General features: G+C 34.6%; 1 protein-coding gene across 10 annotated transcripts in view; it reads left to right on the top strand.

Moving 5' to 3' along the window:
• Window positions 1-7074: 7074 nt before the first annotated feature.
• The window catches only part of LOC114282836 (putative LRR receptor-like serine/threonine-protein kinase RFK1), a 28876-nt gene continuing 9947 nt past the window's right edge, over window positions 7075-26003 (top strand). Inside the window, exons 1-17 of one of the 10 annotated variants that reach the window (XM_082887578.1) lie at window positions 7075-7491; window positions 9214-9388; window positions 10243-10314; window positions 10435-10503; window positions 10604-10675; window positions 10962-11033; window positions 11143-11214; window positions 11301-11372; window positions 11629-11700; window positions 11822-11893; window positions 11987-12058; window positions 22057-22125; window positions 22588-22653; window positions 22826-22951; window positions 24679-24741; window positions 24847-24894; window positions 25057-25100. In XM_082887578.1, the coding sequence (XP_082743704.1) occupies window positions 7344-7491; window positions 9214-9388; window positions 10243-10314; window positions 10435-10503; window positions 10604-10675; window positions 10962-11033; window positions 11143-11214; window positions 11301-11372; window positions 11629-11700; window positions 11822-11893; window positions 11987-12058; window positions 22057-22125; window positions 22588-22653; window positions 22826-22951; window positions 24679-24741; window positions 24847-24894; window positions 25057-25100 (1384 nt within the window). In that variant the 5' untranslated portion in view covers window positions 7075-7343. Of the gene's footprint in view, window positions 7492-9213; window positions 9389-9491; window positions 9554-10242; window positions 10315-10434; window positions 10504-10603; window positions 10676-10961; window positions 11034-11090; window positions 11215-11254; window positions 11373-11628; window positions 11701-11821; window positions 11894-11986; window positions 12059-22056; window positions 22126-22587; window positions 22654-22825; window positions 22952-24678; window positions 24742-24846; window positions 24895-25056; window positions 25101-26003 lie in introns of those variants that run through there. The other 9 variants (XM_082887577.1, XM_082887580.1, XM_082887579.1 and 6 more) reach the window with 9 other exon arrangements.

Raw genomic sequence — 26003 nt, 5'->3', positions numbered from 1 at the left:
ATATATAAAAAGATGAAAGTGAAGAATAAAACTTATGTATATGTAGTATAATATTGAGATGGCGATGGGTTTGTAGGTAGCGGTGTGAGACGGCGGTAATGGCTGGAGTTGGAAGATGAAGTGGAACTTCGACTGGTGATAAAGGAATATAGAGAAACCAGCAGACAAATGAGGAGATCACCATGAAACAATACTAAAAGGAAAATATGGCAGTGGATTGAGTTGATGTTCGGTGGGTGCCCAAGGCAAGACTGCCGCCCGCCGGTGAAGCGAAATTACTAGATACTTAACCTAACTTTGATACTATGTTAAGATATCTATGAGAGAGAGAGAGAGAGAGTGGGTGAGTGAATATTGTATTGAGTGTTTTAACAATATATACAAGACACCATTATATATAGTAGGAGAGAAATTTAAGTATGGTAATCCTAAGTATAGTAATTAACATAATATAATATGTATGATATATAGAATATATTATTACTATATTTAACAAAGTGTGTCATTTACTTTACAAATGACCTGATTCTATTTAAATCCCAGACATAATCTTAACAAAAGATATGAAATGTAACAAGATAGTTCTTTGAAATGGTTACTTGTTGAATTTCAAAATTCAAGAGACGAAATGCAAATGAATCATAATTTAAGAGAATTTACTGTAATTTACTCGAATAATTGCTCACAAAACATAACCTTTCTTTTATTAGGAGTTGTTTGGGACTTGACTTTTAAATTAATATATATATATATATATATATCAAACCATTAAAAACAATAAAAAAGTCACTAAATTATAAATATACTTTCTGAGTTAAATTACAAATTATTCTATATTATTTTAGAAATTACATTTCACCCATTCGAGTTTCTTATTGCATAACAAATGATATATTTTATTAATAAATCGTCAATTCAATTAATAATTTTTAATGATATCAAAAATATTTTTAGTTAATAATTTAGATAATTTTATTATATAGAAGAGTATTTAAAAATTTTATTTTTTCTGTTAATTATATTAAATAAAATATTCTAATAAAATTGTATTTTATAATTTCTATAATCATAAAAAATAATTTATATTTTAAGAAAATTTCTAAGAAAGCATTTGTAATTTATCTAAAAACAAATCAAACACAAAAATCAAACAAAAATGTTAGAAGTCTCAAAATTTTTAATAAAAAATTTAATAAACTTTTTAAATCTCTCACCTTACTCAAAATCAAAACCCTAACAACCTTTGGCTAAATGATGAGTCGTCAAATTACTTTAACTAATCGGATTTTGTTAATGCCTATCACGTGCAAGTAAAAAACAGTTCAATGACGGCTACAAACAGTGCCTCTCTTTTCAGAACACTTGACTTTAAAATATTATATTTAGACTGTTTTTGTAGCATAGCAGCCATCAATTTATACTTTGAGCATGAAAGGGCGGCTTAAACTCCACTAGACATTTTACTTTGTCAAAAGATAGTGGAAATGAAAAGTCAGTTCAGAAATAAATAAATAAACAAACAATAGTTTCTGAGAGTTTTGAGGTTTTTTTTTTTTTTTTTTAATTTTAAAATTTAAATTTAAAAAAAAAATTGAGAGATCTATGCAGCTTTTATATCACTTGTCTCTTGTTTTGATAATTTAAATTATTCATTTTGTAAGTCTTTCTGTTTATGTTATTTATTAAAAAAATTAGATTGATTCGGTACTCGTAGTCATTTTATTTTGTAGTATTTGTTTTTAAAAAAATAGATAAATATTTTATTGAAAGTAGACTTAGTTTTGTCATGAATGATATATATATATATATATATATATATATATATATGAGGGCCTACAAAATGAACGGTTCGAATTATCAAAATGAAATCGTCGCAAGATATTAAAAAATTCAAATAAATTACCAAATATTCTACACAATATTAACATGAGTTTGAATCTCATATGATATGAATCCCACACTCATATAAATATTGTATAAAATATTTACTAGACCATAAGCTTATTCCTGACGTTACGAGTCTCTCAACTTTTAATTTAGATTTGAATGCCAACTCAACTCACATCAAGTTGGTAAGTGGGAGGAAAGTTCTTTAAGTTATTTTTTAGGGCAATGGGCCAAAAGTCCAAAATTGACTTTTTCTTTGTTCATAAGGACTAGTTTCATCAAAATGACCAAATTGCCTCTCGAATATATATATATATATATATATATATATATATGTCTCATTCTAGAATCAAACCCTAACCCTCATAATGATGATGATGATGATGATGAATCAGATATAGAACAAATTTTGAGCATATAAGTGAGATTTTGTTCAAATTTTGAACAAATATAAGACAAAGTTGTTCAAAATTTGAGCAGATAATAATATAGTTTGTGAATTTTTATGTAATATTTGAGTGTTGGTGGTGTGTAATTCCAACAGATAGAAAAATTAGTTTGTGAATTTCAAACAGATAGGAAAAATGAACTTTCAAATTTGAGTAATAGATAGGGGTGCAACTCGGGCTGGCTCAACCCGAGCAACCCGAGCCCAGCCTGAGTTTTTTTAGGGCTTGGGCAACTATATCTTGTAATCTGGATGGGCTTGGGCAGATTTTTGATGCCCGAATTGCAATTCGGGCCGGGCTTGGGCAGAACCAATGGCCAACCCGAGCAACCCGAACCTGAATTGAATTTAATATATTATATAAATTATATAATATATAATATATAATATATATAATTTAATAAATTATATAATATATATAAATTAAGTAAAAGAGTTAGTCTTAATTTTTATTTTTTATTTTTTTTTGGTTAGTCTTCTACCATTAGATTAGCATCTTTTATGTCTACCCTTAGATCTACCTACAAATTTCTGGACTCAGGCAATTCGGGCTAACCCGAGTTCAAAATACAAAGCTTGGGCCGGGCTTGGGCAGCAATGCTCGGGTTCATGGTCGGGCTTGGGCGAGCTTGGGCACTGCCAAATACAATTCGGGTCGGGCTTGGGCAGACCCCCAACCCGACCGAACCCGCCCGAGTTGCACCCCTAGTAATATATAAGAAATCGTTATTTTAACAGATAAGAAAATTTGAACATATAGATAGAATTTAGGAAAAAAATTAAATAGATAGATAGAAATAACGAAAAAAAATGAACATATATGAGAAACAATTGAACATATAGATATAAATTTAAACAAATAGACAAAAAAAAAATGAATAGATAGATATAAATTTGAACAGATAGTCAACGAAAAGTCAAACAGATAAGAAAAAGTTAAAGGGTAAAATTGAAAATAAAATGTCCTTTTGGACTTCCCATCAAATTATTTCACAAAATATGGATCTCTCACTAATAAAATAAAATAAAATACTGGATCTAATATCTTATACTCTTCTTACATTGGATTTATCACAAATTATTTCTGTTTTTTTTTTTAAAGTAATTTGTTGGTTTTTAATTTATTATTGTTGACAATTTTGGTTTAACAAGAAGTTGTTTGGTTGGCTTTAGGACTTTTTGAATCTGGGTTTCATGTTGATTAGTGAAGAAAACATTATGGTTCTTTCTTACCTAACCAACTTGGAAAGCTTAAACCAATAGCCCAATAATCCATGGTTTAGCGAGTTTTTTTTTTTTTTTTTTATAAATATTCTATAAAAAAAACTATTTAGAGAATTGACCCCATTTTAAAACTATTTGGGAAAGTAACCTAGTTTTGAAATCGCATTTTAAACATGCACTTTTAAATTGAAATTGCATTTTCAATATGCAATTTTAACTTGAAGTTGCATGTTGAAAATGCGATTTCAAATCTACATGGACAAATTTGAAGTCTAAGTTAGAAGTCTACATGGACAATGACTTGCTGATGTGGCTTGAAATTGCATATTGAAAATGCAATTTCAATTACAGATTTCAGAATTCAAAATCGCCTCATTTAGATGAAGTACTTGCAGTCACTTGAAATCACATGTTCAACGTGCAACTTCAATTGAAATCGCATCTTCAACATGAAACGTCAAATGAAATCGCATTTTCAGCATGCAACTTCAATTGAAATCCATCCACCTTCAATTGAACCCCCATTCTCACCATGCGACAGTCTTGTGGATTTCAAGTATGATTTGAATACACTCACTTGAATTTCACCAGTCCTGTCTTGTAGATTTCAAGTACAATTTTGAATACACTCACTTGAATTTCACCAGTCCTGTGGGATTTCAAGTATGAAATGAATACACTCGCTTGAAATCGCATGTTGAAAACGCAACTTCAATTGAAATTGCATGTTCGACACGCAACTTCAATTCAAATCACATCCTTAACATGCAACTTCAATTGATGTCCCATTCCCACTATGTGATTTCGCCAAGTATTCACTTGAAATCGCATGTTCAAAATGCAACTTTAATTGATGTCCCATTCTTACCATGCGATTTCACCAAGTATTCACTTGAAATCGCATGTTCAACATGCAACTTCAATTGAAATTGCATCCTTAACATGCGATTTTACCACTCCCATGAGTGTTACCCACTTGAAATCTCATGTTCAAAAATGCAACTTTTCTTGAAATAGCATGTTGAACATGCGATTTCACTTGCCATGATTGTTACAATGATTTTGAAGTACGGCGTTTGCAGTATTATTTCTTTATTTTTTAAAAAAATTCTTATAATTTTTTTTATTAGTGACAAACTTGAAATTGCATGTTTGAAATGCAACTTGATTTGAAATTGCATGTTCAACATGTGATTTCAAGTGAAGCTGCATTTTAAACATGCGATTTCAAGTGAAATTGCATGTTCAACATGCGATGTCAAGTGAAGTTGCATATCCAACATGCAATTTCATTGGTAACACCCACCTCTTGTCAATGTCAAATCGTGAGGGATTTTTGAAAAATGTAAAAAAAAATAAAATAAAATTATACAACACTAAAATCATATTCTCTTAATTGGTAACATGCAAGATTCTTGTTAATGTCTATTCAAATCTATTTTTTTTTATTGCTTATTTAACTCCCAAAACAATGGTGAACGCCAAACTCAAACTCTTCATCTCAACATTTTCTTTCTACAAATACTATATTTCAACATGTTAAAGATGCAATTTCAATTGAAGTTGTATGTTGAACATGCGATTTCAAGTGACTGTAAGTTTTTTATCTGAATGAAGCGATTTTGAATTCTGAAATCTGTAGTTGAAATTGAAATTGCATTTTCAACATGCAATTTCAAGCCACATCAGCAAGTCATTATCCATGTAGACTTCAAACTTAGACTTCAAATCTGTCCATGTAGACTTAAAATCACATTTTCAACATGCAACTTCAAGTTAAAATTGCATGTTGAAAATGCAATTTCAATTTGAAAGTGCAGGTTCAAAATGTAAAAACTGGGTTACTTTCCCAAATAATTTCAAAAGTAAGTCAATTCTCTAAATAGTTTTTTTAAGAATATTTTTTAAAAAACTCTGGTTTAGCATGTTTCCTTACGGAACATGATTAATTAATGATGATAACAGGAATTCTATAAGATTACTTCGTTATTGAGCAATAATTAATAGGGAACATTAATTATCTTATCATACGTACCGACTAACAACACAACAAAAGCAGTCAAATATTGAATTATACAACGGTGACATGACAGCCAAAAAATGTCCAAAGTCCAAAAAAGTCCTAAACCAATTTGTATATATCACATTCTTGTCCATACAGACAATCCAAGGCATTCACATATATCGGTGTTCTATAGAAACACTATGGCACGCACTTTCTTTAAAAGATGTGCATTATATATATATTTTATAATTTTAAAAAATAATATAATTTTAATTTTTTAAGTTGAAATTAAAAAAACATATTTCATAATTAAACATAATATAAATCATAATTAAAATAATATCATAATTAAAATAATAATAATAATAAATAAAAAGTAAAATAATATATTAAGATTTTCCATGTTTTAATAGTCTAAGTGGATTGCCGCTTACTCACAATTTTTTAAACATGAGGCAGTTGTTATTGTAAGTTTTGATTTGTTAATTTGAATTATTAAGGTATTGTTTGTCATAATCTAAAAAAATTAAAAAATTAAAAAGTCTCTATCTTATTTAAGTCACATTACTTCTCTATCACATCACTTTAAACCCAACCCATATTTCATAAAAAGTCAAAAAATACACTTATTTAGATCATCTTAAACCACCCCGTAATTTGTTAGATATTTTGTGTATTTTATTTATATACAAATTAAATCGATTTGATAATAATAATTTATTTAATTTATCGTGTTGGTCATTAAAAATTGAATGATTTATTTTTAAAAATATAATTATTATTCATTTTTTTTAGTGACAAACACGATAAATTAAATATATTATAATTATCACTTCGATCTAAATTTTTTTTAATAAATGAAAAATACTAAGTAATCAACAAAAAAACACGATTCAAATGATCCAAAATAAGATGATAGCTCGCACTACTGACCCAAATTGTGCCCTCCAACCGACTCAAAGAATGCCCTCCAACCAACGATAGATCAAAGGCAATCCGCCTACATTTTAGTGATTTTCAAAGCATTGCAAAATTCAAACATCACCTTCTGTGAAGCACGAATAACCGTATGAGTACGGGTACTAGTACGATATAAATATGTCGATATAGTAAAATCTAAAAAAAATAAGGTACAAGTATGACTTGATATGCTTGTAAAAAAATGTATATTTTTAATTTAGAATAATACAAATATTAATTAAATAGTTTAATTTGTTAAGATCCAATTTAATATCAAAAGTAAAGGCATAATTCAAAATTAAATCTCAATATATTAAATAACTTACAAATTATAGTTTAGTTTTAAAATCATACTAAGCATACAAAAATTTAAAAAAAAAGTCTAGTAAAAAAAATTTTATCTCTGTAACAGAAGAAAATATTATTTCAACTAAGACATGGTACCACTTGAGTATATACTAAATACGTATAAATATATCAAAAATTAAAAAAAAATTTAGATACATATTTCGTCTGCCTGATATATATATGCAAAAATACTATACAAAATATCAAACACCGATAAATATCATATACAATATTTTTGTGACATACCTATGCTTCATAGATCACCATACTTCCATTCCATATTACTACTACTACTATTACTGCCATGTCTAACAGCTACTTCTATTTTGTTACATTATTCACATCTGTATCTGGATTGTTCGACTTTCTTTGTTTACTATTTTTCAGATCAGCTCTGGACTCATCTTCACACTTGTTGAGTTCACAAATAAGAATGAAGAGGAGGCTGACAATTCTTCATAAGGCTCTTGCATGAATTCTCATATACATATATATACAAATATGTATCTATATTATCTCAAAAATTTACTTCCCAGGAACGCTGCTGTGCTTTTGATTATTGGACTAAGTTGCTTCTGGTCATTGAGATTTTCTGAGTCAAAGTTACCACAAGATGAAGGTAAGAAGATTTCCCCATTTTATATTGATGGTTATTTCTGTTTGGGTGCCAAGAAAATGCAAGAAAAAGCAATCAAACTACAGAAATTTTGAGTGTTGGTGTTTCATTGTATGGGTTCAGTTAAAACGTGCCTGCCTCGGCTTTTTGGGTTAGTTTAGTTTGAGTTTGGGGGAAAATCAAAGAAATAGCAAACAAAAGATTTAGAAATTTTATTTTGTTGTGTCTGATTTTCTCGAATCAAATGGAAGACCTCTAGGTTGAGTTTAGGCCTTTTTTTTTTTTAAAACCAATTACAGAGATAGTGGGTTGCTGTGATTGGGAATTAAGGACCTGTGATGTCAGAAACAAGAAGGTTCATTCTTTCTATGAAATCACTACTAAACTTGCTTATTAAATTGATTTTCTTGAATATGCTAACATGCTTCACAGCATGTTGATTGGTTTGGAACCTCTGAATCCTAACTGCTCATAGACTTTTCGATGGGTTTTATCATTGGTTCACCAGAAAAATTTGCTGTGATTCACCTTTTGTTGGAATATTAACTTAAATGATGCACCACCAGAAAAGTGCAAATAGGAAGTAAGATTGACCTCTTTTTTGATTGATTCTTATTAAGGATCTGTTTCTGCATCTTGAATCTTGAATTGAGCATAATTCTCATTTTACATGAATGGTAATGAATTGCAAATTACAGTGTGAAAGGTGCATACCGTATGCTCTTTTGAAACTGCACCACAATGATTCGTAACAAAACAACAATGGTTCAAAACTTTTATCATTACAATAGTTTGTAACATTTTAATATTCGTAACATAACCACATTTGGAATGACAAATAATTAATTATTTAAAAAAAAAAATACATGTGTGGGTGGAATGTATACGAGTATAACTAGATTATATAAACTCCATGAATCTTTTACATAATATATAAGGATGTTGTGGAAGTTAGATGAGTATACGAGATGAGAAAAGGTTATTTAAGGCAATTCACGTTAGATGGCTTGATATACATTTCTGGACCCATCTCCCAACAACTTAAGATTTTGGGACAATTGGTGATCTACTACGGTATTAGAGCTATAGTTGTTGGAGGTCTTGGGTTCTAGTTTCTCTGTTTGCATTCTACTTCTCTGTTTGGTTGTATGTTTGTCTCTTCATGTGCAAGACAGAGTTGCACATGAAGGAAGGACTGATTTGGTTCAAGCTAAGACAAGAGAACGGATAAAAAAATAAAGACAAGTAGTCCATAATTTGATAGAAGACAGAATCCAAACAGAGCATACAAAATATTGTTTGGATGCCCATCACCTACTTCATAGTATTCAGATAAGGATCCATTTAACTTTGATGAGTTCATTGATAGTTCAGAACTTATTCACATATAATTGGTCATTAACTTCCTTACATATTTTTAATTATTTTGTGAACTTTCCTAGTGTCTCACACTGCATCTATTATGTTTTTTTTTACCAAAACTTCACAACAATACTGAAGGTTTTTGTTTGCTTAGGATTGATAGAGGGTGATGGTTTGAAGATCAGTGAAAATCACCTCTAATTTCTTGTGATTCTAATTAGCAGAGTCTGCAGTTAAATGAATTGCCTTTTCAACTTATCATCTACTTTTGGAGTAAATTTTTTATATTGTCTGTTTTTGACAAATTTATTTCAGTAATATTGGCTCAATTTTTATGGTTATTTTTTCGCACATGTTGTTTAGTGGATGCCCTCCAGCAAATTGCCATTACAATGGGTGCAAAATATTGGAAGTTCAATGGTGATTCATGCCAAGTTGAACAGGTCGGGGTAACACCACAGGCACCAAGTGGATCTGAGAGCACTGTTTATTGCCCATGCAACTTCACGAATGACATCTATTGTCATGTCACAACAATGTATAATTTCTTTGTCATATTACTAAAGATGTTTCTCTAAGTCTTCCACACAATTATGTTTCGTGTGATTCTATTTTTATTTTTATTTTTTTAGTAGGTTAAGTTTATTAACCAAAAAGAAACCGCCTTGAAGGGGGTGGACCCTGTACTCTCAAAACTAAAAAGGTATACATCAAACTCTGATAGAATTCCAAAGATTGATGTTATTACATTTGAAATTGACAACATAAAAATTTTTAGGAGGAGACTTAATGTTATGTTCAACATCCTTGACTTCCTTTTAAACTGTAACTGGCCATTGAGACTTTCATTCTGGTTACTCCTAATACACCATGTGCATTGTGCCTCCATCTTCATTAGATCAAATAGCTTCTGTCTTCCTAAAGTTCTTAGGTGAAAATGGATGTCATACATTGATCAGTTGAACATAAAGCAACAGCAAAAGGTGGTTCATAATATTAAGGAAGTGATGTAGCACCGAAGAACTGAAGAAGACTGAAAAGAAAAAAAAGAAAGAAAGAGAACCAATCCCAAATCAATATCTCAATAATCAATATCCAAAATCTAGATCCTATAGGCATCCTAGGAAACCATTATGAAAAGTTTACTAAAAATAGAACATTACAATAATTAAATTATAATAAAACTTTAAAACCCTATAAAATTATAAAATCCAATAATGCCAAATAAATCATTAAATCATTATCCAACTCCTTTGTGTTCCCCATCAGGAAGTCTCTTTCAGTTTTGTCTTGAACCCAATTTTTGCCATTATATATTGTTGTTAAAATTAATTTTTAATGCCAACCAGGTATGGACTTTAACAATTTCATTTTTCTTTTCCACATATTCAGTGTGCTTAAAGGTTTTAGTCTTCCTGGCGTGCTCCCGCCTGAATTGGTGAAGCTTCCTTATATCCAAACTATGTAAGGGTCTTTCAAATACCAATGTTCCAAAGTTTTGACATTAGATTTATACATGGTCCTCAAAATATGATATAAAAATCTTGGTATATTGAACGTATTTCATCCTTATCTCTTTTATAGTGATTTTGCATACAATTACCTCAGTGGTACAATTCCACACGAATGGTTTTCTATGCAATTGAAATCAATGTAATTTCTCTCTCTCTCTCTCTCTCTCTCTCTCTCTCAGAGTATCTCAGTGATTATAAGTTTCTCCTTTAACAAAATTAGACATGGAATTTTGATGCAGCTCTGTTCTTGCAAACCGCTTATCAGGGGAAATTCCGAAGGAACTGGGAAATGTTTCCAGTCTCACATACCTGTATGTTTCTACTGTTTCTTATCAATTTTCTTTCTGAAGAGTGTTGTGATAATTGAAGTCTGTGAAACTGAGGTCAAATCTTCAAAAATAGTATTGGAACTGAAACTGGACTAAGCACACCCTTTATCTCATTTTTAAGTGTGTTTATTTTTCTTAAAATCAACAACATGCTGTATAATTTTCTTCTCGACAGGGGCATCATTTTGGCCCATGGATTTTCAAGAAAATGTAGCAGTGATTTTCCTGTTTTTCTCTTTTAGTAATCTCAATGGAGATTTTGAACCAGGAATCTTGAAGCAAACAAATTTTCTGGCAGTGTTCCTCCTGAACTTGGGAAACTTAATAACTTGAGTACTTTGTAAGACATCTCATTCTTTTTTTACTAACGGTTACTCCTTGAATCAAATTTGTGAAGGATGAAAGAATATCTAACATGTTTGTTCGTCTGCATGACATTGGAACTTCAGGATGTTGTCCTCGAATCAGTTGAGTGGAAAGCTACCGACTTCATTTGCTGAGCTACAGAATTTAACAGATTTGTAAGTTTCTATATTATCTTCCTTGATTTTGCTATTGCAGTTTTGATAATGGCGTCGATTCAGCACCAGTCTCTTGCACAATGTAGTAGGATAAATGATAACAACTTCAGCGGAGCAATACCTGATTTTATACAGAACTGGAAGCAACTTCAGAGATTGTAAGATTCTCGTCTTCCGAAAAGTGACTCTAGAGATTGACTGGTTACATTTTGGTTTTCCATTTTGGATTTTGTTAATGTGTGCCCTTAGGGCATATGTTAAGAAGTTCACAGTGATTTTACATTTTTCATGAAAGTGCGTGTAATAAGAATGTACAATCATTTTAAGCTTGCTTAGCATGTGTCTTAAGAGCACACTTTAACAAGACCCTTCAATTATATATATACCCTTTAATTCTTATTTTTGTCAATGAAGAGAAATGCATGGAAGTGGACTTGAGGGACCCATTCCACAAAACATATCCCTTCTGAATGAGTTGACTGAATTGTGAGTACAAAATATCATTATATCAACAATGTAGTTTTAATTTGTGTATTTATTTTATGTGTTTATTTTATTATTAGTGTACTATCAATGGAATTTGCTCATGGGTCATCTCTTTAACCAGGAGAATTAGTGACATAAATGGGACAGCTCAGGAATTTCCTAACTTGGGCAACACCGCAGGGCTAGTAATATTGTATGTTTGATGTTTATATTGTTCAATATTTATATGTGTATATATGTGCATTTCACCCTCCATTAGTTGATGTAATTCAATTTTTGGATTTAGGGTTTTGAGAAACTGCAACATTTCCGGTGAAATCCCTGAATATATTTGGAAAATGGAGAATCTGCAAATGTTGTAAGTAAAAGCTTGTATAAGCTTTGGTGAATGAATTTTATTTGGCTTTCAATGTTTGCATGGGTGTACAATTGAGTACATGTCTAAATGATTATTTTGGATGGAATTACAATGTTAAGGTACTAAATAGCAAATAAATGCATTGTTTTGTTTTCTCATAATCCCCAGTCATCGATGAGTTGAATGTCTAGACGTTGAACTTTCTTCGAAGGAGTGTGTTGCCTTGCCCACTTGATGATTGAAAATATTTGCTATTTGTTCAGCCTCCTGTGGTGAAGAAGACTTGGCTTTTCCCAAATAATTGAAAACAAGCAGCAACAGAAAAAGAATCAAATGATTCCTAGAAATAACAACAACATTATAATCAATACAAATGACCATCAAACTTTAGTATCTGAAATAATGCAACTTCAATTACCACTACTCTGTCTGTCTGTTTATTCCACAGAATAGTTAATGATACCTTTTACATGCCTTTTGATTAATGTCTATAATCAGCTTGTCCAAGTTGTATTTAGTTTCTTTTTTCCCATCTTCCCTTTGCATAAAAGAATGGAGAGAATTATTGGGCTTACCTTTGAATGAGGCAGAGGGCATGTATATATAACATATTTATGATACAATTTTAGAAAACAATATAAATAAGAAGAGAGATTCCTACAATCAATATAAAAATATTCTAATTCTTATTCTAAACTTAATATTCTAGTCTGTATATTCAACACTCCCCCTCAAACTAGCGTGAAGATATTCAACAAACGCAGTTTGTCAATGGAAGACTGGAGCAAAGTTGGTCCCACAGATTTTGTGAACATATCTGCCAACTGCTGAGAAAAAGAGACAAATGATGGACGCACAATGCTAGTCCGAACTTTTTCTCAAATGAAGTGTATGTCAACCTCGATATGGTTGGTACGCTCATGAAGTACAGAAACAAAAGATAACATAATGGCAGACTTGTTATTACAAAATAAAGAGAAAGGAACAGTCTTCTCAAAACCCAACTCTGCCAGAATAGATCGAAGTCAAAAAATCTCACATGTCCCATGTGCCATAACTCGATACTCAGCCTCTGCAGAAGACCTAGAAACAGAAGAATAAAAGAATGAATTGGCTTGATCTCAATTGAGGTCAGCCTATGAATATATAGATCAATATGTACAATATTAGGAAACTTTACAAGATAAGAAATAACATAGAAAAAGAAATAAAATTAAGGCCTAAACAATGGCCATAACGAAAAAGGGTCCTATTCTAGAATATTCTGTGTACTATATTTCAACACTCCCCCTCATGCTGGCGTGAAGATATTTGATAAACGCAACTTGGCAATGGATGACTGAAGGAAAGATGGTCCCACGGATTTGGTAAAAATGTTTGCTAACTGCTGTGAAGAAGAGAAAAATGATGGATTCACAATACCAGTCTGAACCTTTTCTTTAATGAAATGTATGTCAACCTCAATATACTTGGTACGCTCGTGGAGCAGAGAATCAAAGGATAACATAATGGCAAACTTGTTATCACAAAGTAAAAAGGAATTAGCAGTCTCAGTAAAACCCTACTCTATCAAAATAGAGCAAACCTAAAGAAGCTCACATGTTCCTTGTGCCATAGCTCGATACTCAGCCTCTGCAGATGACCTAGACACAACTGCTTGCTTCTTACTTTTCCATGATATAAGATGATCACCATAGAAAGTATAAAAGCTAGATGTGGAACGTTGATTAGTTCTAGATCCCGCATAATCGGCATCGGTGAAACAAGAGAGTCCAGATTGATGACCAGCTGTGAAAAATAGTCCCAAACTAGGAGAAGTCTTCAAATACCTCAAAATATGACGAATTGCGTCAAGATGCTCCGTACGAGGTGCGTGCATAAATTGACTCACAACACGAACCGTAAATGTCAAGTTAGGTCTAGTGTTGGTCAAATAAATGAGACGCCCTACAAGACACTGATACATGCTAGGGTCATCAAACAATTCACCCGACTCTGATGTGAGCTTGACATTAGGATCCATAGGAGTAGAAACAGGTTTACACCCTAAAATACCAGTATCCTTAAGCAAGTCAAGAGTATACTTTCTTTGAGACAAAGAAATTCCCTATTTTGAGCATGCAACCTCAATCCCCAAAAAATACTTGAGACTTCCTAGGTCCTTGATATCAAAAGTTTGACCCAAGTTCTCCTTTACTTGACCAATGTCGGTAGAGTCATCACTTATGAGAATAATATCATCTACATAAACCAACAAGATGATACAATATCTCGCAGAATTATGCTTGATGAAACAAGTATGATCTGAATGGCACTGAACAAAACCCATGGAGATGATAATAGAACTGAAGCGATCAAACCATGCTCGTCGAGACTATTTCAGACCATATAGTGATTTGCGTAATTGACACTTTCCCCAAATGCTCCCCCTCAGTCCGAAAATCGAGTGGAGGATCCATATAAATCGTCTCAAGTAAATCCCCATGAAAAAACGCATTCTTGACGTCAAGCTGATGAAAAGGCCAAGAATGTGATGCTGGAAGAGAGATGAGGAGACACACAGAAGTAAGCTTGGCAGCAGGGGCAAAGGTGGCGGAAAAATCCTTGCCAGGAATCTGTGTGGAACCTTTGGCCACCAAGCGGGCCTTGTAACGGTCAACTGAGCCATCTGCAAGATACTTGATAGTGAATACCCACTTGCAACCAACGATGCTTTCCTCACGAGGTAAAGATACAAAATCCCAAGTATGGTTCTGTTATAAGGGTGCCATCTCAGTCTGCATAGCCACTACCCATTTTGGATTCTGAAGGGCCTCTGACACAGAACGAGGAATAGACTCCGAGTCAAGTTTGCCAAGGAAAGAGAGATTAGAGTAGGAAACCCTGTCATAGAAAAGATATTGGGAAATGGAATAATTAGTACTACTCAAATAACTCAAACGAGGCAGAGGGTGTTGAGCCCAAGCTGGGTTACGATGGGGAGGTGGAGGAGGTGCAGGAGACGGAGGAGATGGAGAAGAGTTACCTGAGCCAGAAAGCGGAGAGGCGGCAGGGGGCAGCTGAGAGCGTGGGCGATGAGAGTATACCTGCAGTGAGGGAGGGGAAGGTTGAGGAGAAGGAAGGAAAACAACCTCAGCCTCAACCTCAACCTCAACCTCATCCAAAATAGGCACCGGACGAACACTAGAAGAAACGAGTGTAGGAGCCTGCAAAGGAGGGTTAGTACCAAAGTATGGAACATCTTCACAAAAAGTAACATCCAAAGTATGATGAAAATGATGAGACACAGGATCATAGCATCTATACCTCTTGGACATGGAAGAGTACCCTAAGAAAATACACCGAATGGACATGTCATCTAATTTAGTGCGAGTGGGACTCCAATTTTGAACAAAACAGGTACACCCAAAGACACGAGGTAATATAGGAAATAGAGTTGTAGTGGGTATAAGAATATGGAACGGAGTAAAACCATGCAACACATGACTAGGTGTCCTATTAATGAGGTAAACAGCAGTGAGGACAACCATATGCCAATAAGATTTGGGAACATGCATTCCCCGAAGGAGACAATAGACAACAGACATAATGTGACGATTTTTACGTTCAGCAACATCATTTTGTTTAGGGGTCCAAGAACAAGTAAGCTGTTGAAGAATACCAGTCTGATTAAGATGGGAATGAAATTCATTAGAAATATATTTCTCACCATTATCAAAACGGATATTCCTAACAACTGCCCGAAATTGAGTTTTAATCATTTGTAAAAACAGAACAAAAGTTGAGAACACTTCGGACTTACGATGAAGAAGATAGACCCAAGTGCACCGAGTGTAATCATCAATAAAGGTTACATAATATCTATAACCAGAAAATGTAGTAATCGGGGAAAGCCCCCACATATCAGAATGTATAAGGTCAAAGGCAGCAAGAGCACGAGTCATGTGACGGACATAGCTAGTACGAGTATGTTTAGACAGCTCACAAACCACACAATGAAATTTAAAATCTTTGCAAGCTTTATTAAAAGGCAGAAAAAGCTGACATAAATACTGGAAATTAATATGACCTATACGAGCATATCAAAGTTCTAAAGTTTGAATATTAAAAACACAAGACAAAGAAGCAAGCAAAACAGAGGCCTGGAAACTAGCTAAAGAAGAAGTAGAAGGCTCGTCCGATGGGTCCCTAAAGTAGTAAAGCCCATCACGTTCATAGCCCTTACCAAATATCCTCTTCGAACTCAGGTCCTGTAAAAGACAAGAAGAGGGTAAGAAGATGACAGCACAATTAAACTGTTTGGTAAGATGACTAACAGATAAGAGATTATATGCAAAATTGGGGACATGTAAAACAGATGATAAAGTAAGGGTAGGAGATAAAGACACGGCACCCTTATGATGAATAGACGCTGAAGAACCATCAGCAAGGCAAACAGATTGGGCTATGGTAGTAGGGACTGGAGAAGAAAGAAAGGAAAACTCACCCGTTATATGATCATTAGCCCCAGGATCCAGAACCTATGAGGGACTAGTAGACTGAACATGGAAAGTAGTAGATGTACCTGTAGCAAGGGTGGCAGCTGTGGAAGGTGATGGGCCACGAGAACTAGCAAGGGATCCAAGCTGAGACTGAAGTTGACCAATCTAAGTTTGTAACTCCTGCAAGTTAGGGATAGCAAAAGGCGCAGGGGCAGGTGCAGCTTCCACTAAAGCAGCTGTGCGGGGGGTACCAGGACCATGCGAACGAGTAGAACGTTGCCTCAACTCAAGATGAAGTTTGAAGCAACACGCCTTGCCATGCCCAGAAGCACTACAATGATGGCAAGTAATGGAACTCGAAGAACCTCGAGAGCCAGATTTGGCAAGAAGGGCCATCTGATCAGATAAAACTAGAGAGATTGAAGGAGAGCTTGGTTGAACCAAATGCTGGCGACGCTCATCACTATCAATGGTAGCGAATGCCTCATAGAGGGACGCCATATGAGAGGAATTTAAAATCTGAGTTCGAAGAGCTTCAAACTCAGAGTCTAAATCCATCAAAAAATTTTAAGTTCGCTGGCGAGTAAGATGTTTGGACACGAGAGAAGCAGCAGCAGCGGGTAAATAAGTCAAGGGTTCATATTGAGCCAATTCTTCCCAACGAGCCTGAAGGTATCCAAAGAACTCGGACACAGAAAGGCCTAAGGCAGACTGGGAGGCACGAGCAATATCCTAATAAAGCTCAAAGATGCAAGCATCATTATGAGCATGGGCATACTTCTGGGACAAGGCATACCAAAGGCTAGGGACTGTGTCGCAATAAACAAACATGTGATAGATACGATCCTCCATAGAATTAAACATCTAACCCAAAATAGTGCAATTATCAATATCCCACTGGGTCCGTTTAGGGTCGGTCTCATCAGGCTGGGTAGTAGAAGACAAGAGCCAATAAGCTTTGCCCTTGCCCCTCAAATAGAGTTTAAGGGAACGGCTCGAAGTGGCAAAAATTTTCCCCATTTAGCACCACACTCGTAATGCGATGAACAGGAGTGTAGTGAGAAAGAAAAATCAAAACTCATGGGAATATGTTTAGTGGTCTCAACAGAAGGAGCAACAGGAGGTGTCTTATTAGTCATGGTGATAGGTTTGAAAGAGACACACAGTCACAGCAACACAGTCCAAAAAATGAAAGCCAGAGGCCGGAAAAACTCAACGGCCTATCCAATTAAATGTGACCAAATAAAGCCAGTAGCCCACTCCACAAACAGGAGGGACAAAAATGCTCAACACATTAACTTGGAGTACCCAAACAAGGAAAAAGGGTATAACAAATCCTAGGGACAGAACCAAACCAGTCTCATTCACATAAGAGGCTGGTTGGCATTCATATAGCCCTCGACAGGGGTTTCTAGGGACTGCTGAGGGTCAAGGGTTAAGGAAGAGGGGCTGTTGGCTGGTGGGTAGGGGCTGGGAAGGAGTTTTGGCTGGTAGGCAGGGGCTGGGAAGGAGTTTCGACTTGCTAGGAGCGGAGGAGAGAGGATTTTAACTTGGGTGGTGGCTGGAAAGGGATTTTGGTGGTAGTTGGTTAAGAGAGAGAGGAAAAGAGGATGGGTAGGGTTTTTTAGGCTCTGATACCAAGAAGAATAAAAGAATGAATTGGCTTGATCTCAATTGAGGTCAACCCATGAATATATAGATCAATATGTACAATACTAGGAAACTGTACAAGATAGGAAATAACATAGAAAAGGAAATAAAATCAAGGCCTAAACAATGGCCATAACAAAAAAGGAATTCTAGAATATTTTGTGTACTATATTTCAACAAAAACAACCACCTGCTTCTTACTTTTCCATGAGATAAGATGATCACCATAGAAAGTACAGAAGCCAGAAGTGCAATGCCGATCAGTCCTAAATCCGGCATAGTCGGCATCAATGAAACAGGAGAGCCCAAATTAGAGACCAACTGTAAAGAACAATCCCAAGCTAGAAAAAGTTTTCAAATATCTTAAAAAATGATGAATCGCATCAAGGTGCTCTGTATGAGGTGCATGCATTAACTGACTCACAACACTAACCGCAAATGTCAAGTTAGGTTTAGTGTTGGTTAAATAAATGAGGCATCCAACAAGATGTTGATACATGCCTGGGTCATCCAACAACTTACCAGACTCTGGTATGAGCTTGACATCAGGATCCATAGGAGTAGAAGCATGTTTACACCCTAACATACCAGTATCTTTAAGCAAGTAAAGGGTGTACTTTCGCTAAGACAAGGAGATCCCCTCCCTTGAGCAAGCCACCTCGATTCCCAGAAAATATTTGAGACATCCCAGATCCTTAATATCAAAAGTTTGGCTCAAGTTCTTCTTGACTTGACCATCAATAAAAGTTACATAACATCTATGACTAGAGAAAGTAGTGACAGCGGAAGGACCCCAAACATCTAAATGTATAAGATCAAAAGTACTAGGAACCTGAGTCATATGAGGGATATAGCTAGTACGGGCATGTTTAGACAACTCACAAATCACACAATGAAGCTTAGAATCTTTGCAAGCTTATTAAATAAAGGAAAAAATTGACACAAATACTGAAAATTAATATGACCCATATGAGCGTGCCATAATTCTAAAGTCTGAATATTAAAAACACAAGAGATGGAAGTAGGCAAAACAGAAGCCTGAAAACTAGCTAAAGAAGAAGAGGAAGGCTCATCCGATAGATCCCCAAAGTAGTACAGCCTATCATGCTTATAGCCCTTGCCAAAAATCCTCTTCGAACTCGGGTCTTGTAAAATGCAAGAAGAGGGTAAGAAGATGACAACACAATTAAATTGTTTGGCAAGACGACTAACGGATAAGAGATTTTATGCAAAATTTAGATCATGTAAAACAGATGATAAAGTAATGGTAGGGGATAAAGACACTACACCCTTATGATGAACAGAGGATAAAAAACTATCAACAAGACACAGATATGATTGGTGAAGAAAGAAAGGAAAACTAACTTGTCATATGATCATTACCCCCAGAATCCAGAACCCATGAGGGACTAGCAGACTGAACATGGAAATCAATAGAAGTACCTGTGGCAAAAGTGGCAGCAGGGGAAGATGATGGGCCATGAAAACTGGCAGTAAGAGATCCAAGTTGAGCTTGAAGCTGACCAATCTAAGTCTGTAACTCTTGTAAATTAGGGAGATGAACAGACCTAGGAGCAGGAGGAGCGGAATCCACTAGAGCCGCAGTCCGAGAGGTGCTAGTACCATGAGGGCGAGAAGAACGTAGCCTCAACTTAGGATGAAGTTTAAAGCAACGAGCCTTAACATGACTAGAAGCTCCACAATGATGACAAGTAACTGGACCAGTAGAACCCCGAGAACTTGACTTTGCATCAAGAGCCATCTGATCAAATGAAACTGGAGATAGAGAAGGAGTCGGCTGAACCAGACGCCTACGACACTCATCACTATCAATGGTGGCAAAGGCCTCATAGAGTGAAGGTATGGGTGATGTGTTTAAAATATGAGTTTGAAGGGATTCAAACTCAGAGTTTAAACCTATCAGAAACTGGTAAGGATGCTAGCGAGCAAAGAGTTTGGACACAAGAGAGGCAACATCTGCTGGAAACTCAGTTAAGGGCTCATATTGAGCTAATTCTTCCCAAAGGGCCTAAAGGTATCCAAAGAACTCTGATACAGAAAGACCCAAGGCAGATTGGGAAGCACAAGCAATATCCAGATAGAGCTAAAAGATGCGAGCCTCGTTATGAGCATGAGCATACATCTGTGACAAGGCATGCCATAGACCGGGAACGGTGTCACAATAGAGAAACATGTGATAAATACGGTCTTCCATGGAGTTGAATATCCATCCCAAAATAGTATAGTTATCAATATCCTACTGTGCACGTGTAGGATTTGTTGCAGCAGGCTGGGTAGTGGAAGATAAAAGCCAATGAGTTTTTTCCCTTGCCCCCTAAACAGAGTTTAAGGGAGCGGCTCTAGGCGGCAAAATTTTTCCCATTCAACACTACACTCGTAATACGATGAACAGGAGTGTGATGAGAAAGAGAAAAATCAGAACTAATTGGGACAAGCTTGGTGGGTATATCGGATGAAACAACAAAAGATGGATCGGTCATGGTGGAAGAAGAGGGGCTGAAAAGCACATAGGGATAGCAACACAGTCCAAGAAAAAGTAAGGAGTCGAAAAAAACTCAACGGCTTATCCAAATAAATGCTACCGAACAAACCCAGTAGCTCAATGAGCAAATTAAACACATAAAAGTGCTTACCACATCAAAACAAGGGGTAAAACTACCCAAAAAGGGCAGCCACACTAGACCCAAGACAGAGGGGGTCTAGTCGGCACCTAAAAATCTGGTGGGAGCAGTTTTGAAATGCTGCCGAGGGGTTGGGAAGGGAGAAGGGTGGTTGTCGGCTAGGGTAGAAGAAGAAGGAGGGGCTATCGAGTGGCTGGGGAGGGAGAAGGGTAGCTGTTGGTGAGAAGGGTTGCTGAAATAGAGAGAGAGGGTGGTGGGTGGCTAGGGTTTGGTAGCTCTGATACCAAAAATAATGGGGAGAATTATTTGGCTTACTTTTGAATGAGGTGGAGGCCATGTATATATAACATATTCATGATACAATTTTAGGAAACAATATAAACAAGAAGAGAGATTCCTACAATCAATATAAAAATATTCTAATTCCTATTCTAAACATGATATTCTAGTTTCTATATTCAACAAATATCTAGATTGCTAATACTTTGTTTTGGGTAACAGCTGGCCGAATCAATTGATTATGCACCTGTAATAAAATAAAATAAAAAGCAATAGTTGGATTCAGTTGAAGAAATTATTATTTTGAGAAGTAGATGTAGACAGAGTGGAGATTGGTGGCCTTCTCTTCTCGCCTAGCACCCAAAAAAAAAAAAAAAAAAAGAAAAGAAAAAGGAATAAAGAATAAAGAAGAAAAAAATACCAATGTGCTTTCCCTTTGATTGGAGGAGGCTAAAATTAGGATTTTAAATTATACCATTCTACAATGTCAAATTTGTGATGTGCAAACTGGATTGACTAAGGCATTAGGTGTGACCCATGAAATTATTTTGACATGTTGAACACAGAAGGGTTGTTTGATCTTTCTCAGAGCGTGTCTAAACATATTTTGGTTTACTAGTTGGCCAATTCTTATTGTATTTTTTGGTGAAGAGGTTTATGATCACTTTTTGCATTTTCATAGAATATCACATGTCACCTTAATTCTCTCTGTTCTTGAGTACTTGTGAAGAATTACTATATGCTGGCCAATTGGTTTGTCTTTCCTTTTCCTTTCTCCCCTTCTCACTCTTCTACATTTGTTCCTTCATCCTTAAAGTTCTTCTATTTCTTTAGAAAACATGTATAAACGAAGGTTTTATCAAATAAAGTTGACTGTTAAAAAAACTTTGGATACGGGCTGTTTTTCTCCTCCTTTTTAACTCATCTTGTATTGTGATTTGGACAGGGATGTCAGCTTTAACAGGTTAGTGGGAGAAATTCCAAATGACATAAAAGGAAAGAATTTGATATTCGTGTAAGTATGAAACCAAAAGTTTAGGATGTATTTGGTTCTGTCGTAAATAGTACTTGAGTGAAATTTTTCCCCATGAATCTGAGAGTTGTGTGGGCTGCTATATATCACCTATTTTTTTCATTCTTTTATTTCACACAGAGTATATAGCCAGATATCATATGCATTCATTAATTTCTTAATAATTATCTTCAAACGAGGAAACTAATCATGAGAATCCATGTAGATTGTAATACAAAATGGTGACAAAAACCGGTGATATATAGCATTTCTCAAAAGTTGTTAAAAACAAGGCAAAGTGTTTCCGTGGAAAAATATTCTTTTACATTTAAATTTCTCTTAAGGTGCCAACAATTTTTATGTTATTAATTTCTTTTGATCCGAAATTGCTAATCTATTGGATTATTTCATCGTTATCATACACCATTTTATAGTATATTAACTATATGGCATTGCTTTGAATAGGTTTTTGAGTGGCAACATGCTAAGTGGAAATGTACCAGATTCAATCTTGAAGGATGGACGTAGTATGTATGTTTTTAACTTGAGTGCTTATTTTCAGAAATTTGTATTTGCGTGCATGTTTGTTGTTCATCAAGTTGAGTCGCAAATTATTGTAAATTTTAATCTTTGTGGTATTGTTGGGCAAAATTAGTAGTTGAAGTACAGAAGTAAGCAAATAATTAACTATATTTGGTATTAGAAGGAAATTTTTTTCCAGTGGATTCAGCATTCACAATGCATTCTCCCAACTGATGTTCGCAAAAGAAAGTTGTATCAGCTGTACACTCCATCTAGAAGCCATGTTTTTTTTTTTTCCCCTGAATCTGTAAGTACTTAGTGTTCTTTCTGACTTTCTCTCTGCAGTTATGGCCTTCTTGCATTAACTCACCTTGTATTTGTGGCTCAAAGGGTTCTGTTTTGCATATTAAACCATTTCAATAGTAAATCATTATTGGGCAAGGCTTTCCTCAGTTTCTGATCTCAGGCTTTATAATTTCCACTAATCCATTCAACACTATTGACTAAGCTGTGCATGTTACATGAGTGGTTGTCACAATCAATAGCCCATCATACTGTTACGCGTAAAAAGTTCCTTCCTTGGAAGCAAAACTGTACATCAACCCTGCTGCCACTTCTTATTCTATTGACTTAAGAAGTACGGACATGGACACGTGATTGGAAATGGACTCACCAACACAAAAATTTTCAAAAAATATAGGACGCAACACGTGGAGTGTAATTTTATATATTTATTATATGTCGTATATATGAATATTTAAGTCAAAGTTTTGAAGTCAAAGGAGGAGAATGGGTATAACTTTACATTGTTTTTGTTTTATTATTGAATTTCAAGTTATTTTATTCAAATTTGTAATGTGTTTCATGTGTAGTGTTGAGAAGTGTCCAACGAGTGTCATGTCGATACCTTATTAGAAGTATTGACCAAAGCTCCCCCAATTTCCCCTTGTGAATATTCTAATTGGGGTACCTGAATTGGTTTCTCTGAATTTTCATTTTTTTAAATTATTGATTTCTGTAAATTGTCATCGCTTGATATTCAGTCCTGACTATCACTTTTGAAATGCATTTAGTACTTGCTTTCTTTGTAACAAGGAGGAAAACTTATGAAAAATATTGGGAACTTTTATTTTTTGATCAGCAACCAACAAAGAAGAATATGGGAACTTTGTCTTGATATTTTTTCCTACTTATTTAATGGCTTTGTGACTGAAAGAAAGGTTAAATCTTCTCTATCTGCTTCCTTCTAGATTTTTCTCTAGTTTTGTTTTTTGGTGCTTATTGAATTGATTGCTAACCAGCTGCAATACTTTTATTGCACATTTTTCATTAACCATGGAAATTTCCTCACTTTGCTATGTTTCATAAATAACTATTTCCAATGTCAATATTTTTTGTCACATCACTTCCAAAAACTAATTATCTTACTGCAGCAATGGGAAGAACAACCTGACTAGTATTTACTTTATTGAACCCCTCCTGATTATGCCTGGAATTAGAAAGTACTACTTTTATCTTTGTAACTTCTCATTTTCTCCTCTGTAATTTATGAATGGTCATCATCCTAGTAGTAACACCTTATTTCGCATAAAATATATTATTCCTATATGCCCATTTTATATTATTGCATAAACTGAAGTTGAGTTGCTTGATCAACTGAGTTTTAGGCCTCGTTTGGGAACAGGCTAATTTAGTAACTTTTTGGCTATTTGGCTAAAAAAATAGGTAAAAAAAACTTATATGTTTGGGATGACTTTTTGGCTAATTACGAAAAGATGTGCAAAAAGTAGAGAGAAAAGAGAATCTTTGACTTTTTGGTATGAGTTGTTGGCTTTTTGGCTAAAAAGGTAACTTTTTGGCTTTTTAGCTAAAAAGGTAAGTCCCCAAACGAGGCCTAAGTTTGGGATTTAAAGCATTTATGTAAAACCCTGCTATTTGATTGGTCCTTTTAACTTGGTTATACTTCTATTACTAATTTATCATATTTCTATCATTACCAAGATGATAACACCTAACGTTAATGATTTCCCACAGTGATTTTTCCTACAACAACCTTACATGGCAAGGTCCTGATCAGCCTGCTTGTCAGGAGAACATGTAAGAATACTTTTTTCTACTTTAGTTTTTGTTCCTGCTATATACTTCCAGTTAAGTGGCAATTTTTTTAATTTTGACAATTATCTTTATTTTTCATTTTATTAGGAATCTATACATAAATTTGTTTAAAAGCTCTCTGAAGGAGAACCCCTTGTAAGATGCTCTTTTATTTATTTTTTATTTCCTCATTTTCTAAAGTTTCATAATTGGCTTCTACTTTATCAACTGAAGTAGAAGGAGATTTCTACTTAGGGTAGTCATTTTCTTGCTTAGTGTACATTTATGCTAATTGTTGTTTGGCTGATTCCATAACAGAAAGAGAATTCTTCCATGTATGAAGGATTTCAATTGTCCAAGATGTAAGTATGTTCTTTTGAAGCATCAGTGGTGTGAACTATCTTTATTTTCTTGATGTCTGACAGCACTATAATGATTTTAATCCTGAATTTCTGTGGGTTTTTATTGTGTTTTAAAGCTGAAAATCAGTAAGAATTTTAGGGTTTCAATTAATGTATGAATGACCTAGGTTTGAGGTTGATAAAAATGGGGAAAAGAAGATCAAAGCAGGGGATTCAGGAGTTTTGAATAGAGCTTGTGAATAGTAAACGGGAAAGAAAAGGAAAAAAAAAAAAGAAAAAAGAAAGAAATCTAGGCATCACACCTTATTTACATATGCATTCCACCTAGGGTTAGGGTTGCATCGATGAAAACTTTATAAAGGCCTCATATGGGAATTGACCTTTTTAGTTGTTGTAGAAATTTAATGTATAAAGAGAAATAGAGAGAATTAATTATGTATAGAGAAATAGAGAGAATTGTATTATTGATTGATATATATTGATTTCTATTACAATGATTCATGATTCCTATATATAGAAGAGGGTGAGTGTGTAGTAGGTAAGGAGTAGGTGAAGTGGAGGTGGTAGTGGTGTAGTGGGTTAGGTTTAGTGGAGTAGGTGAGGTGGTAGTGGTGTAGTGGGTTAGGTTTAGTGGAGTAGGTTTAAGTGGGTGAAGTAGGTGAAGAGTATGTGGATTTTAACAGTCCCCCGCAAATTCAAGGGGGATAGGAACTAACCAACTTGAGTTTGGAGAGAGTAACAAAACAAGAAAATACATAAAAATAAAAGAGGATAGGTGACACTGTATGGTCGTGTCAGACCATTGGTGAAGACACTGGATGGTGGTGTCATAACGTTGTAGAGGACACTGTATGGGGGTGTCATAACGTTGTAGAGGACACTGTATGGTGGTGTCATAACGGT

This window comes from Camellia sinensis, chromosome 9 (assembly GCF_055761805.1).
Source record: "Camellia sinensis isolate YWXY chromosome 9, ASM5576180v1, whole genome shotgun sequence".
In the NCBI taxonomy this organism is placed as follows: Eukaryota; Viridiplantae; Streptophyta; class Magnoliopsida; order Ericales; family Theaceae; genus Camellia; species Camellia sinensis.
Note: the sequence above shows the minus strand (reverse complement) of the source record. Positions and strands in the feature narration are given on the sequence as shown.